The 16,419-nt window shown below is 36.9% G+C and overlaps 1 protein-coding gene across 4 annotated transcripts in view; it reads left to right on the top strand.

The window, feature by feature from the left end:
- PTPN9 (protein tyrosine phosphatase non-receptor type 9) overlaps window positions 1-16,419 on the top strand; it is a 63,592-nt gene that overhangs the window by 31,092 nt on the left and 16,081 nt on the right. For all 4 annotated transcript variants that reach the window (XM_032469047.1, XM_032469048.1, XM_032469050.1 and 1 more), the window contains exons 3-6: window positions 2,825-2,914; window positions 3,727-3,851; window positions 8,043-8,148; window positions 15,130-15,240. In XM_032469047.1, the coding sequence (XP_032324938.1) occupies window positions 2,825-2,914; window positions 3,727-3,851; window positions 8,043-8,148; window positions 15,130-15,240 (432 nt within the window). The remainder of the gene's footprint in view (window positions 1-2,824; window positions 2,915-3,726; window positions 3,852-8,042; window positions 8,149-15,129; window positions 15,241-16,419) is intronic.

The raw sequence follows: 16,419 nt of genomic DNA, 5'->3' as shown, positions 1-16,419 counted from the left end.
TGCTTAAAATGCACGAGGTCCTGGGTTAATGCTCAGTACCTCCATTTTAATAAATAAATAAATAAACCTAATTACCTCCCCCAGAATAAAATAACTAAATTAAATAAATGAAGGTTTAATCACTAAAAATGAAAAAAAATAAAATTTTTTTTGAAAGAAGAATTGAGCTGAGTTGAAGTGTTGAGTGGGAGTTGGGGCATGGCAAGAGACTGAGCAGCAGAGGTAAACAAGGCCAGATCAGAGAGGATCTGCTTTTTCTTAAGGGCAGAGAAATTCATTGAAGGTATAAACAGCTGAATGCCTTGATCAGATTTTCATTTTGGAAAGATTTTTCTCGTTGCTTTAGAGGATGGATCGAAAGGACTATATTGGAGACAGACCAATTAGAAGGCGGTTATACTTACTAGGAGAGATGATTGTGGTGCCATTAAGCATGGTGTCAAGGGAGATAGAGAAAAAGTGGGCAGATTCTAGAAGTAAACTGTTTGGACAGGGGTACTTAAACTGGTGTGTGAGGAAAAGGGAGTGGAGGGTTTCAGGTGTCTGACTTGGGTGGCAGAGTGGTAAATGGTGGTGGTATTCACTAATTTAGGAGACACGAATGGGTGCAGGTATGTGGAGAGAGTAGGTCATGAGTTCAGTTTTAGCCATGTTAAGGTTGAAGTGCCACTGAGATATCCAAATGGGCATGTCCTCTAAGCAGCTGGGATATGAGTCTAGGATTCAGAAAAGAAGTCTGGACTAGACAATAAATGCTGGAGAGGGTATGGAGAAAAGGGAACCCTCCTACACTGTTGGTGGGAATGTAATTTGATGCAGCCACTGTGGAAAACAGTGTGCAGATTCCTTAAAAAACTAATAGAGTTACCATATTATCCAGCAATCCCACTCCTGGGTATACATCCAGAGGAAACTCTAATTCAGAAAGATACACGCACCCCAGTGTTCATAGCAGCACTATTTATAACAGCCAAGATATGGCAACCTAAGTGTCCATCCACAGATGATTGGATAAAGAAGTTGTAGAGTGTGTGTGTGTGTGTGTGTGTGTGTGTGTGTGTGTGTGTGTGTATTGGAATAGTACTCAGCCATAAAAACAAATGAAATAATGCCATTTGCAGCAACATGGATGGACCTAGAGATTATTATACTAAGTGAAGTAAGTCAGACAGAGAAAGACAAATATCATATGCTATCACTTATATGTGGAATCTAAAAAAATGACACAAATGAACTTATTTGCAAAACAGAAACAGACTCACAGACATAGAAAACAAACTTATGGTTACCAAAGGGGAAAGGAGGAAGGGATAAATTAGGAGTTTGGGATTAGCAGATATAAACTACTGTATACAGAATAGGCAAACAACAATGTCCTACTATATAGCGCAGGGAACTATATTCAATAGCTTATAATAACCTATGATGAAAAAGAATATGAAAAGTGTATGTGTGTGTGTGTGTGTGTGTGTGTGTGTGTGTGTATAACTGAATCACTATGCTGTATACCAGAAACTAGCACAACATTGTAAATCATCTATACTTCAATTTAAAAAATATGGAAAAAAAAGTCTGGACTGGAAGTAGAGATTTCAGAGTGAGCAAAGTAGAACTGAATATTGGGGCCATGAAAGTGGGTGAGATCATCCTGGGAGAGTGAGGAATAACAAGATGTTAGGGCAGAACCTCACCTCAGACTCTCTGCTTTCTTTGGTCCTGTATTGTTTTTTAAAGTTGAATTTGAAACCTTCAGGTAGGGCGTGCACCCTCCTGTGATCTCGGCACTCATACTCACTTGCTGCCTTGCCTGTGAAGGCATTTGACTTTGACTTCAGGGATGAATTGAGGAAGAATATAAACACAGACCTGGGTTTTTTTTTTTACTCACCAGGAGTGTTCTTAGCACTTAGCTCAATGCCTGGCACATAATAGTTGCTCTACAAATATTTACAGAATTAATGAGTCTGTGAGTGAAATGAGTAAGCAAATGAATGGAAAAAAGCCCACAAAAGAGACTTGAAAGTAGTAGTTGAAGAAATAGGAAAATCTAGAGTGTTTTTTATCAAAGAGAGTATTCAGGAAAAAGAGCATATGAATGGTTGATCTTGTCGTGTAAAAGGACTAAAAATGCCCACTTGGTCTTGGTCATTGGAGCAGGAATTCTTGGTGGTATAGTTAGATTGGGAGGAAGTGAGAATGCAGTAGGAGTGTAAGGGAACTGAGGATAAACTTAAAGAATCTGGCCATGGAGATTAGTAAAATGAGGACCTAGTAGCTGTTGTTGGAGAGGATTTGAGGAAGGTATGGCTCCTATTTAAGGTAGGAGAGGCCTAAGCCTGTAGACTGTGTGAGGATGTCTGCTTCCAAACAGTTTTGGGTGCATTTAAAAAAAAATTTTATTTTAACTTTTTTTTTTTTTTTTAAGTGGGAGTGCTGGGAATTGAACCCAGGACCTTGTGGGTACTAGGCATGTGCTTTACCACTGAGCTGTACCCACCCACCCTGGATGCATGTATTTATATCAGTGCTGCTGCATGTATGAGAACTTTGACCTTGCCCTCAAATGATTGATATATGTTGGTTGGTCTTCAGGGTTAGGATTCTCACTGATTCAAAGGAAAGTATCCTACCTTAGGCCAGATAAGGTGGCATTAGATAAGAATTCTGGTAATACTCATTTGGTCTAGAGGGAGATTACAAAGGAGTTGATGATTTAGTAAGCTAACTTCTAAAGTCTCTTATCTCTCAGATTTGGTGGTTACATGAAGCTGTCATGGGTATACAGTATTTTCATATTAATTCATCTTGTTTGCTTTATATTTAGGAAACACGAAGGAAGGAAGGCATTGTGAAGCTGAAGCCTCATGAGGAACCTCTCCGTTCTGAGATCCTTAGTGGAAAATTCACCATCTTAGTGAGTCTTTATGAACCCTTCTTGGGTGTCTCAGTATTTCCTTTTGTAGCTGTTTTACTCTTTGGACTCTGTTCCTGGATATCTCTTCTTGAATCTACAGAGTCTCAACAGTGAAGAGCAGATGTGAAACAGCTGTGTAGTTTTGCATGAAATTATTCTGGTAATAATTGAAATAATTGAAAAATCAGTTACACAGTAGATTTAGAAAAGTTCCTTCAATGGTCCATTAAGGTTAGTCAAGGCCTTCAGGATGAGTATACAGTGACAGAGGCCCATCCTTCTTTATTTAATGCAAGCACTCTCCATTTAGAGACCACAGCTTTTCAGGTAAGTATCCAATGGTACTTCTAAGGCAGAGGGTGGAAACCATGGTCTTATACTATGGCTTTCTCCTGTTGCTTATTTCTTTGCTATCCTGCCTGGGGAATTAGTTAGGCAGCCAGTGTAGGCCATTGTTTAATTTCTCTGTAATTGAAGAGTTAAGAGAATGTAGTGTTTTCCTACCACAGGAATATAATCCAGGGGACACTAAGAATCAGGCATGGGGTGATATAAACTTTCTTCCTTTTCTGGAGGAATTGATGCAAGTCAGAGAAGTATTGTCAGCATTTATTCTCTTCATAGCAAACCTTTGTCCAGGATATAAGACGCCTTAGTGATTTTTTGTGTGTGTGTGATTTTCTGTTTATTTTCTAAATGTTTCTTCTTTTTGTCTTTTTTTTTTTTTAAGTGGAGGTACTACATTCTAAGCATGTGCTCCACCACGGAGCTCTCCCTACCCTCCTAAGTGTTTCTTGTTTTATGTACTCTAGAATGTTCGGGACCCAACAGGCGCCTCCATCGCCCTCTTCACTGCCAGATTACATCATCCCCACAAGTCAGTCCAGCATGTGGTCCTGCAGGCTCTGTTTTACTTACTAGACAGAGCTGTGGATAGGTGAGTATGGAAATTATCCTTTGGGTGTTCTACATCCATATGGGACAGTGATAGTATCTGATTTGATTAAACTCAGCAGTGCATTCACCATGTTCCTTGGGTGTGCAGTGCTATGAATAGAAAACATTCCATGTCCTTAGGGACTTGGCATGTTTCTAGGATGATGGGTATTCTGTGTCTTCACCTGCTTGGTTCTATTTCAGGGTAACAGAAGCTGAGAAAGCCAATTAACTAGCAGTTCTTAGTGTGTTGAGAATTATTTATTGAGAGAGAGTGAGGGGAGATGACCTGTGCTAGTTCTTCCTGATCATTCTCCCCTGATGTTGATTTTCAAAACCTTCTGAGGCCTCACTTTTTTTGTCTGTAAAGTAGGAGAATGCTGAGGGTTTTGAGAATCAACATTCAGGAGGGTGGAGTCCAAAAATATAAAGATATGCAAAATCATCTTTATAAACAGGTACATAAGAAAAACAAAACAAAACAAAACAAAAAAAACAGCTCAGGTCATTTCTCCCTCTCTTTCTAAGATACAGACAAAGAAACTGAAGTCCCAGGAAGTTATGTGGCTCTTTTACAGTTACCACGTATTGATCCAGCTAGGTCTAAGATCCTGGTTTTGTTGCTCTCGGTCAGAGCTATTTATACCCTAATATGTTGTCTTTCTGTTATACTTTCTTTTTTCCCTGGTGCTTACCATTTGCAGTTTGTTATTGCTGTCAGTGTCATTGGCTGGTCTTCTGGGCTAATGAGTATATTGAGGACTGAGACCAGAGATAGAACTAGCTGTGCACAACTTTAGTCATACTTCTGGACTTTGAGAATGAGAAGAGTCAAAGCATTGAAGTGGGATTCTCTGCCGAGTTCACTTGTTGGTCTGCCTTGTTAATGTTACTTTCAGATACTTACCGTCTGCTGTTGATGTTCAGTGGGAGCTACATCCCAACCACACACACATACACAGCATTGTTCTGTAAAAGAGAAGTTACTAAGGAGAGAGGACCAGTGGTCTCAGTGGCCCCAGACTGCCCAATCAGAAGTGTGGAATTTCTCAGTTCTTCTTTCCTGTGATTAGTCTTCAGGCATGATTTCCAGAATATAGTTTCTTTTGAAATGTTTCTTTTGCTCAGGGGAATGAATGGAAGGCTCCTTTACCAGAAAATTTAGTATTGGCCTCCCTCTTTGGGCAGCTTGGAGAGTTGGAGCTCTCATACAGGCGTGGCAGTGGTCAAAGCTTGCTCTTTCCACTGTGAGTGTTGGATCCCATAGGAGGACCACACAGATAGCCATAATTAAAACTTTGTTTTCATGATGTACATCCCTTTCTTAAAGAAATCTCAGTGACTCCTCATTATTCAGAGGGTGCATTTAAGATAAATAAATGTGAGCCGTTTTTTCCCAAGCAAAATATTCTCACTATGAGTAGAAATACTTGTTTCTTTTGTTACCTTGAACCAGGATGGAAGAGAAAGAAACCCTTCGTCTTCACTAACTCTCGCCCTTCTTGGAGGCCCGGCTTCTGTGACTGGCTCCCTCGCCACTCCAGCCGGTCATAAAGTTCTTTTTTCTCTGACTTTAATAGCAGTTATTACTAATACCAGTCATTTTGTATTTAATTACACATGGCCTGATGATGTCATTTATCTTATACTGTTGGGTTTTTTTAATCTACCATTAGATTATATGTTCCATGAGGACAGGGAACCATCTTTTAAACTTTATGTAATGGAAAACTCCCAAGTCTCCATAGAGGAGAGGAAATGGTATCATGAACTTCCACATACCTCACCTTCATCTTCTTGCTCTCACTGTGTAATAAACTTCTTGGTGTTAGCAGTGACATCCTAGCTTAGGAATCAAACTCAGTAGGGTAGAGAAGCAATTACTCTTAGTAGGGAATTAGTTATTATTAGAAACCTCATGTTCTGTACCCAGAAAAGTGAAAATCCTATTGCATTTGTATTTATTTCATGTGCTTCAAAAGGATGAGCAACTTGCGGTCTAGGATAGAGAACCTGCATCATTCTGCACCATAGCTTTTTATTAAATTCTGTTTCTCCTGGCACCAATTTCTCTTTGTTTCTGTCCCTTCCCATGGGCTGGAGCTGTGGGAAACCCTGTAATTATTTGAATTTGGCCCTTGTTGAACTTGTGGAGAAACAGGGAGTGTCTAGATCTGGTGGTCTGCTGGATGCCTGATCAGCATCTTTGATCTTGGTAAATCAGCCTCTCTGGCATTGTGAAGAAAGGAGTCAAGATTTAGCACTCACTGTAACATGTTAGGGTCATTTGAAATTAAGCTGGAGAAACTTGGGTCTACTTCAGAGATTTTTGAAATGCTGTTTCATGGGTGAGTGCTTCTGCCTTGTATTCTGTTGAAAGAACGAAGGTATGTAGGCTTTCAGGAGGTGATGCAAATAAATAAATAAATAAATAAGGATACAAAATAACATTCAGACCCCTGATTTCAGGAATGTGTTTTGTGTCAAAAAGTTTTCTCAGTTGTAAATAGATGCGAAAACTGTTGCTGTCATCTGTGAATAGTCCAGTCAAGTAATTTATTACTCATAACCATTTGAGTGTGCAGATCAGAAGCAGGTAAGGGTGGGATTTAGTGGAAGACTGCAACTTTGAGAAGTCTTTAGGAATTAAGGAGATTGGACTGAGGAATACTTTGTGCATGTTCGTGTGTTCCCAACCTCAATCTGGGTATAGGCTCACCACCTCTTAATCTACTTTTTAAGCTGCCTTCCAAAGACCATGTGTAGGTTTCTTCTCTTCCTGCATTAAAGTCATAAGAGACAGGTACTCCACCATCGAGCTTAGAGTTTTACTGTACAGTTTTCCATGGGTCTAAAGTATTTTCTCAGTGATGGGCTTCTAGCCCAGTGAAGTACAATTCCGTGGCAATTTAGTATGTACCTATTTGCAAGGGCTGTGCTGAGGACAGTTGAGGATAATAAGGTGAACAAAATATGTTTTTGCCCTCTAGGAGAGAATCAGGTGTTGGAGTACACACTATACAAAGTTGGAGTATGTTAAGAGCCACAAGAAAAATTCACAGAAAGATTTCTGGGTTTTCAAGGGGGTGAAGGATGGTAGTACATTTGGTACATTTGGTAACAGTTATCAGGAATGCCTTCCTGGAAGAGGAAACTTTTGAGTTGAACACAGAATGTTGTAGAATTTGGATAGGCAGATTCAGAGACACAGGAGAAAACAGTCAGATTTTGATAACCTAGATGCTCTGGAACATCTTAGCCTGTGAGCTTGGTACTTGATGAATCTGGATAAATGTGCATCAATAAGTATAATTCTAATTTCAACATGTGGGATTTTCCCCATACCACCCAGCAGTTCTCCAACATGAGCTGGGTGTTCTACAATTCAGCTCAATTGTAACGCTATATACCTGGAGGTAGCATGAGATCCCCATAGGTTAAGGGCTGAGACCCTTAAGACTGTCCCCAGCCTTCTTCAGATGCCAGTGGCAAGTCCAGATTGTCACCTGTGCTTCTGATCATAGAGCAAAGGTTCCAGCACCGCCCCCCTCTTGGATTTGATTAATTTGCTAGAGCAGTTCACAGAACTCAAAACATTACTAGATTACCAGTTTATTATAAAAAGATATAACTCAGGAACAGTCAAATGGAAGAGAAGCATAGAGAGCAAAGTAAGGGTAACAGGGCATGGAGCTTTCATGACCTCTCTGAGAGGGCCTCTTTCACTGCACCTGCATGTGTTCGTCAACCTGGAAACTCCACATCTCATCCTTTTGGTGTTTTACGAAGGCTTCATTATGAGGCATGGTTGATTAAATGATTGGCCATTGGCGACTGAGCTCAATCCTCAGCCCCGCTCCCCTTCCTGGGTAATCACGTGGTTAGTTCCCCTGGCAACCAGCCCCCTCCTTAGATGACCTAAGAGCATTCTAAGTAACCTCATTAACGTAACAATGGATGCTCTCAGTGCTCTCCTAGGAAATTCTAAGTTTTAGGAACTGCCAGAAAATAGAGTCCAAGTATCTATTTCTTAACATAAATTCTTTCTGTGAACTGTGCTCAGGGAAGCAGTTGTTTTGATCCCAGATGTGTCCCACACTCTCAGTGTCTTTGTTTTTTCTTTGCCCCAGGTTTTCAATCTGCCTCATCCATTTTATTAATAAAATGTTTTTGTTTAATGATTGGTTTACAGCTTTGAAACTCAGAGGAACGGACTGGTCTTTATCTATGACATGTGCGGTTCTAATTATAACAACTTTGAGCTGGATCTTGGCAAAAAAGTCCTAAATTTGCTGAAGGTAAGGCAAATGGGTAGAGTAGTTTTTTCTATTCTTTGGGAGATTCAGGAATGATATAAACTTCAGACATTATGTTCAGTTTAAAGGTCATATGTAAATGATGACCAATATTTGCTTCCTCAGAACAAGAAATGGTCTTAAGTAAAGTGGGAGGAATTAAAATAAAATGCACAGAAACAATGAGTCATAAAGATGGAATGTCTCTTTCTTGGAGTTTTGTGGAATAAGAATTAATGAAGGCTAGATATGGCCACTGTCTGTGAAAAAATGTCACCTAGCTAGTGACTTTCAGGCTTTTTCTCTCAGTCTGGTCAGAAATATGTTTTGCACTGTAATCTTTAGTACACAAAAGTATATGTATGCTAACTATACACATGTAGAGTTATAGAGATAGACAGGTTCTTCATCTCTCATCTCAAACTCTTAGGTCCAGAGGTGTTACCTAATATTTTGAACTTTAGAAGATAACATGGTGTGTATGTCATTCTATGATCAAATATTTCTGCAATGAAATATATTATTCATAATGAGTGGAGAGGAGCAAAGGTTATAAATAGCCTATGGCATTTCAGGGCAGATTTTGCTGTCCTATGACTTTCTGCACCAAATTTACAAAAGAAACTAGTGGTTAGAGCTGTTTAGATTTCAGAATCCAAGGATAAAGGCATATAGATCTGTGTGTACATATTTATAAAACAAAATTTAGAAGTTTCACAAAACAAGCTTTGCCTTTACTATGTGCAATCACTTCATTCTATTCTATATCATATTTTTGAAATGTTGGTCATGGCCTACTCAATTGATTTCAGGACCCACCGAGTGACAGTCTGCAGTTGAAAAAAGCATTGATCTAGGACTCGGTTCAGTCTTTGTTCCAGGACCTCACTTGAGAGCACTGTGGAACTAGATTTTCAGAGTGTTTATATTTACTATTACAGCTTTACGACAGCAAGTGTATAATGAGAGGATTAGCTTGCATGTTGTTTTTCTGGGATTTGCATGTTTCACTCATCATTGTATTTCTAAAATTCCTACTGTGGCATGTAGCTGTGATTCATTCCTTTTTATTGCTGGTTGAAGGATCCATACCTTTTAATTCCTCACCCATTGATGAATATACCAGTTGATTTATCCACTTCTATTGGTGGCTCCTTGGGTTGTTTGTGATTTTTGCTTTTATTAACAGTGCTGCTATGAACATGCTTACACATGTCTTCTGGTGCGTGTGTGTAAGAGTATCTTTAGGGCAGTGTTTCTAAACCACTTTTTCCATTATTGCCTCACTAAGTAGTCTTTTTAGACCCCTCACCCCCCACCCCCTGCCCAGTTGTTGTTCTAATGAAATTTTAATACCACAGATAGAATGTATATATCTTTATGTACTGAGTATATATCTATGCTTTATGCACAACCCACTCTCCTCAAAACTAATATTACCCCCATTGAAAATGCACGCTCTGGAGTGTGTACATCTTGGAGCAGAATTACTGGGTTGTAAGATCTGTCAAGATTCAACTTTATAAGATATTGTTGAATTGTTTTCCAAAGTGGCTGTACCCACCTGCCATGTATAAAATTTCCACATTCCTCTCTAATACGTGTTGATATCTTACTTCTTAATTTTTCCCAATCAAGTGGGTATAAAATGGTATCTTGTGGTATAACTTGCATGTCTCTTATTCAGTATCTCTTCCTATATGTATTGGCCACATATGTGTTCTTTAAAATGCCTGTTTATGGCTTTTACCCATTTTCCTAGCATCCATTTATGTAGTTTTGATATATTAGTGCTGATCCATTTGTGTCTGTATGTGTATATGTACATGTGTGAATATATATACACACACATACACATATATGGTCTCAGTTTATAGCTTGTTTTTTCACTTTTATAAAGTCCTTTTGACTAACAGAAGTTCTTAGTTTTAATATGGTTAAATGTAGCTGTGTTTTAATTTCTATTTACTGTGTTTTACATTGTAAATCCTCCCGATTTCAAAGTCAGAAAAAACATGTTAACGATTTTCTTTTTTTTAAACTGCCCTACCACTGATTCCACCATGTGTATTCCTTTTTTTCAGTTGATTTGTTTGTGGCAAAATGTACATAACAAAATTTACCATTTTAACCATTTTTAAGTGTTCCGTTCAGTAGTATTGAGGACATTCACAATGCAACCCATCACTATCCATTTTCAAAACGATTTCATCATCCCAAACAGAAACTCTGTACCTGTTAAACAGTATATCCCCATTTCCTATATCCCACAGTCCCTGGTAGCCTCTGTTCTACTTACTGCTCTATGAATTTGCCTGTCCTACATCCTCATATAAGTGGAATCATGCAATATTTGTCCTTTGTGTCTATTTTATTTCACTTAGCATGTTTTCAAGGTTGATCCACATTGTAGCATGTATCAGAATCTCATTCCTTTTAAGGTTGAATAATATTCTTTTGCATGTTTATACCACATGTTAATCCATTCACCTATTGATGAACATTTTGGTTGTTTCCACTTTTTGGCTACTGTGAATAATCCTGGTATGAACATTGGTGTTACAGCATCTATTTGAGTCCTTGCTCTCAGTTCTTTTGTGTATATTCCTAGAAGTGGAATTTTTAGATCATATGGTAATTCTACATTTAACTTTTTGAGGAGTTATTTTCTTTTAAAAGTGTTAAATTTTGTTTTTGTCATTTAAGACTTTAATCCATCTGGAGTTGATTTTTGAGTATGGTATGAGATGTAGGAATCTGACTTTTTTTCCCCCATATGGGTGGCTATTTTTTCCCCAGTTTTAAATACTAAATAGTCCCTCCTTCCCACAGTTTAGGCTTTCTACTTACCAGTTTTTAACAGTCACAGTAGCCTGTTAAGTTAATATATTATAGACAATTAATTAATCATCTAACCTTTTCTGTATTATTCAGATTGTTTTTAGGTTTAAATAATACTATTATGATCATTTTAGCTTTTTCTTTTATATTCTTTCAAGAAGATATAGTTTCTAAGACTTGGATTATTTGATGAAAGGTTATGAATAGTCATATCTCTTTTATACATCACTAGGTTACCCTCCATAAAAGCAGAAAAAAAAATTTACATTGTCATGAACATGTATGAGTGTCTGTTTCCATCAACCATCCCAGTACTGCACTCTATAATTTTTCTCTTTTTTTGAATTTAGAAGTTCTAAAATAATAACCTCCTTTTTTTATTTGTTTGAATTCTTTTTTTTTAATTCTTTAAGTAATAACATCATTGTATCTTTTTTTTCCCATTCTCATGCTATTTATGTGTCTCTAAATGTTTTGTTGGTTTTGCTGTATAAATTAGAAGAGAATGAAATCAAATTTTGGTTGCCTTAAAATCCATATCATGTTCTTCTTGGTGACTTGCTGCTCTGTCATTGGAAACAGATAAAATTTTAAATATAATCCCCTACCATGCTTATTTTCATGAAAGTTGTAAATAGAAGTTTATCTTTAATGCACTGTCTCACACTTCAGATTTCTATGTAGTATGAATTAATTTCCAGTAGTTACTGGGTGAGGATTTGGATCAAAATGACACTGGAATAAAAATATTAATGTTTGACTTCTCAAGTTGTTCTGAGTAGATTTTCTGCCCATCTTGGTAAGTTTCTTAGGATTAATTCTGGTTTTAAATTTTAAAATGTCATAACCTATTTTAGTGGCTATCATATGGATTCTTAGCTGTTAAATTATTGTTTTAGGTGAACCATTGAAACCAGACAACGTGGAATTTACCTTTACTAGACAATGTAGATTTACTCCCGCAAAGGATAAACCTTATTTTTCTGATTATGAAATACATGGCTAAAATATATCACCTTAAGAAAATTCATTAATGCAGACACTTATAAAATAGTATTTACTGACACTTACTGAATGGTTTGGTTACTGTTCCAACCTCTTTTCATGCTTTAAAATTCACTCTGATGTAACTCCTATGACATGTGTCTGCTATTATTATTAGTGACTCCATTTTATAGATCTAGAAACTTAGGCCTAGAGAATTTAAGAACTTGCTGAAGGTAATACAACTAATAAGTGACAGCCAAAATATTACTTATAATCCCACTTCTAGGAGATTATCGGTATAAAGAGCCTGGGGTATATATGTCCAGGCTTTTAAAATGTGTGTGTGTGTGTGTGTATATGCACACACACACACAGGGTGAGGGTAATTTATTATTTTTTTCTTTACAAATATGGAGTTCTACTATAGTCAGTAATTGTAACTCGCCACTAACTTAGTAGTGTACCTTCATCATCTTTGTCAATGCAAACTCATTTTTCCCCTCACATTTTAATGGCTGCAGAGTATTCCTTTTATTGGTATACCAAGCAGAAAAAATTTTCGTGTTATAAATGCTTCAGTGAACATTATTTTACATATATTTTTGTATATTTGGCCAATTATTTCCTCAGGATAAATTGCTATAAGCAGATTTGTAGGGTCAAAGTGTACATACATTTAAAATGTTGATAAGTATTGCCAAATAATCCTCTAAAAACTTAGTTCAAATTTACATTCTCACCAACACCCTCTTACACCAGGGTCTCATCAACTTTGATTATTTTGATTGCAATTATATTCATGTCTTTATTTGATGTTTTCTTACTACTGGTGAACTTTAGCATATTTTCACATTTATTGTCAATAAGTAGTTCTTTAAAAATTTTTCTCATATATTCTACCCATTTTTCTATTCAACTATTTTTCTCTTACTGATTTATGAGACTTGTTATTAAGAAAATTAAGATTATTATAAGTGTGTATTACCAGTATTTTTGCAGGTGATAATTTATTCAACTTTATGGTATCTTTTGTCATACTACTATATTTTCTTAATTTTTCATTATAATTTTATATACTGTATTATATTTAATAATATATCACATTATATATAATATATATAGATTAATTTTATTCATTAAATAATTTGTTTTCAAATAGCTGTCCTGGCAGCATTTGTTAACTAATACCTTTTTTTCCCTACTTATTTGGGATAACACCTTTATCTTACACTAAATTTCCATATGGTAAGTGTTTCTATTTCTGGACTCCCTCTTCTGTTGATCTAGCCATCTAGACCAACATATGCACTTTTTAATTTATTGGAGCCTTATAATGAAGTTGAAGATCTTTTAAGAAAAGCTTCCCCATATTCTTTTATTTCTAAGGTTATTTTGACTGTTTTTGTACTTTTATTCTTTTACATGCACTTTTGTGTGCTTTTATTTAAATTTTTACTAATATTTAACATGCATACTGAAAATGAACTTTATTTTACAACTAGTTTTTTTTTTTTAGTTATAAAAGCAACTAGAAAGTAATTCAAGGAAAAGTTTCTGGCCCCTCCCTCAGACACCCCAGTGCCATTCCTCAGGGGTAACCACTTTTTCAGAATTTTAAATCTGATGAGAAAAATGTAAAAAATTACCATCTTTTGATTAGATGCACTTTGGAGTCATTCAGTCAAGTTCTGAGAAGTAAAATACTTTGGGATTTTATTTGGATATAATGAATTAATAAATTAATTTAAGGAGGATTGACATCTTTACAGTGTTATCTTCTCCCATCCAGGAATTCTTTGTTTTGTTTTGTGTGTGTGTGTGTGTTTTTTAAGTCTTGTTCTGTCTTTCAGTAAGGTTTTCACATTATTCTATTTGTCTTGCATGTTTCTCATGAAGTTTATTGCTAAGCTAAAAAAAAAAAGGGCAGATACCAAGGCTAAATCATCTTTTTTGTAAGACCAGTGGCTTGGGGAGAGAGAGAGACAGGGAGGGAGAGAGATGGTATATGTGTGCACAAGTCCTATTATAAACCAGAGGTTTTACCATTAGACTTTTATGCTGATTATTATTTATAGAGTAGCTAATTTTTTTTCACATGTATCTTTTATACTGTAAAGTGCTATTATAATACTTTAAAATACTATTATAATCACTGGGAATAATTTCCTCCCAGTTAGAATGCCAGTATTAGTCAGTATCCCTGCCTATGAGGAGGGATAAGATATTGAGAAACTAAATGAAACCAAAGCTATGGATTAAGAAGGAGCACATTTTCATTCTTATTAAGGGATCTCCTTTCTTTTAGACCTCATTTGCCCTTGTGCCCACAGATCATATTTATTGACTGAATGAATTCGTAGATGAAGAGATGAGTGAAAAATAAATTATTATAAACACAGATATCAGAATAAAGGAATGATTATGAGAAATGTTTCTTTCATATTCATTTTATTCACGATCTAATTGTTCTTTGCAGTTTTAATAAGTAGAACTTAAAGATGCACACATATATGCAGACTAGAAAAATCAGAATAGTTTCGATCCGTAAAGCTTATGTTGACAAGAGCATAACATCATTACTCTTATTTTTTATTTTATTTATTTCAAAAGGAGGAGTTTATTTGAAAATGCAGCACTGTGCTGACAATAAGAATCACAGAGAACTAACATATCAGGGAAACAATCAGGAGAAAAAATGGTAAGGAGATAGCCATCTATTATCAAAGTTTCCTTTGAGATTCTTCTTTCAGATCTGCAGGAAGATTTGAGAATCTTTAGGATATCTTTTATTAATTTAACCAAAAGTCCTTAAGTCTTAGTCATTAATTGCATCCAGATCAAATAGCTCAAAGCCCATGCATTTAAATGTGAGGATTCCAGCACACTTACTGTAATTCTGAAGTGTCCCAGGCCATACCTCTGCTCCTATCTGCTCTTCCATAGCATCATTACTTTTAAAGGTAAATCAGCTTTTAGTTGCTTTGTTTTTAACCACTTTTTTTCTGGCTACTGAAGTGGAACTTGAATTAGGCTGTAGACTCCTCCTGCTGGGTAAAAAGCAGGAGAAGAACAGAAAACCTAAACTTTGGACTTGAGCAGTCACAGGTTGCAGTGCCCAAATTAGTATCTTTAAATCCTTGTATGTGTTCTCCACAGGGAGCTTTCCCAGCTCGCTTGAAGAAAGTGCTGATTGTGGGAGCACCCATATGGTTCCGAGTGCCCTATTCCATCATCAGCCTCCTCCTGAAGGACAAAGTCCGCGAGAGGGTAAGGCCAGCTAACTGTATTCTGTTGGGAGGATCTGTCCAAGATACATTCCCATCTCTACTGTTGAAACCTGCCAGTGAATTTTCTACCTTCAAAAAACCTTCCTGGCTTTAGAGTTTTTTTATGCTTCTGTTAGTATATTCACTTACATCCTCTGTTTTATTCTTGACCAGCTCAGTACAGGCTGTCTTTCCTACAGTACTACAAGTTCCTTGAAGCCAGGACCTGGACATAGTTTTCTGTGGCACTTTACATGCAGATGGTACTGAAGGAAGGTGTCCCCTGGATAACTAAGGGATAGCTACTACTTCTAAAGTTTAGTCGTATGCTCTACAGGCCTTTAATATTTATCCACTTCCAATATAATTCCATCTGTTGAACTGGTGTTTGAATTTCTTCAACTAGAAGTACCATTCAGTCCCTTTGATCACCAGGTTGGTTGAGGAGAGTCTCTGACTATCTCTTTCTACTTTTATCTATGTTGTCTAAAATTATCTTAATTCTCTTTTCATCCCCTGAGTATTCCAAGACTGAAAAGATCATGGTTTGAGTCATTCACTCATTCATTTCTCACTTTTGAAAGAAATGCCATATGAAAACATTGACATAATAGAGTAAGATAATAAAGTTGTTGTAAAATGTTGTCAGAGTTTTTTTTTAAGTATGAGATTATGAAGTTACATGAATAATGACAATACAGATCTTTGTAGCTGAGGTGACTTGGAATGGAAGGGGAAACTACAGACGTTTGCTTCTGTGGAAGCTACTTAGGGACCTGGTGACCCAGGGTAGGAGAGTCTTTCTTAAGATAACTCTTTGCGAGGACGCCTTAGGCAAGTTCTTACACTTGAATTATATACAAGTATACATGCATGTGTAAACTCAAAATAAATCGAGCACCTTTGCAGGCCAGGCTCTGGGCCCTGGGAATTAAACGTTGAGTGAGATAGCCCTTACCCTCGAGGAGCTCATGACCCTGAAAGGAAACACAGACATGTGCAGAAGCCTGTGGCTCTGCAGGAGCACAGAGGAGAATACTGCCCCTGCAGTTAGCCAGGGTTTCACAGCGGAGGTGAGCTGCAAGCTGGTCCTTGAAAAGGCCACGGGGGAAAAGAGGGCATTCCAGGAAGAGGCAACAGCAACTGAGTCAAGCATTCCCATTCCACACAGATTCCAAAG

The sequence above is a fragment of the Camelus ferus genome, chromosome 27 (genome assembly GCF_009834535.1).
Source record: "Camelus ferus isolate YT-003-E chromosome 27, BCGSAC_Cfer_1.0, whole genome shotgun sequence".
Classification (NCBI taxonomy): domain Eukaryota; kingdom Metazoa; phylum Chordata; class Mammalia; order Artiodactyla; family Camelidae; genus Camelus; species Camelus ferus.
Note: the sequence above shows the minus strand (reverse complement) of the source record. Positions and strands in the feature narration are given on the sequence as shown.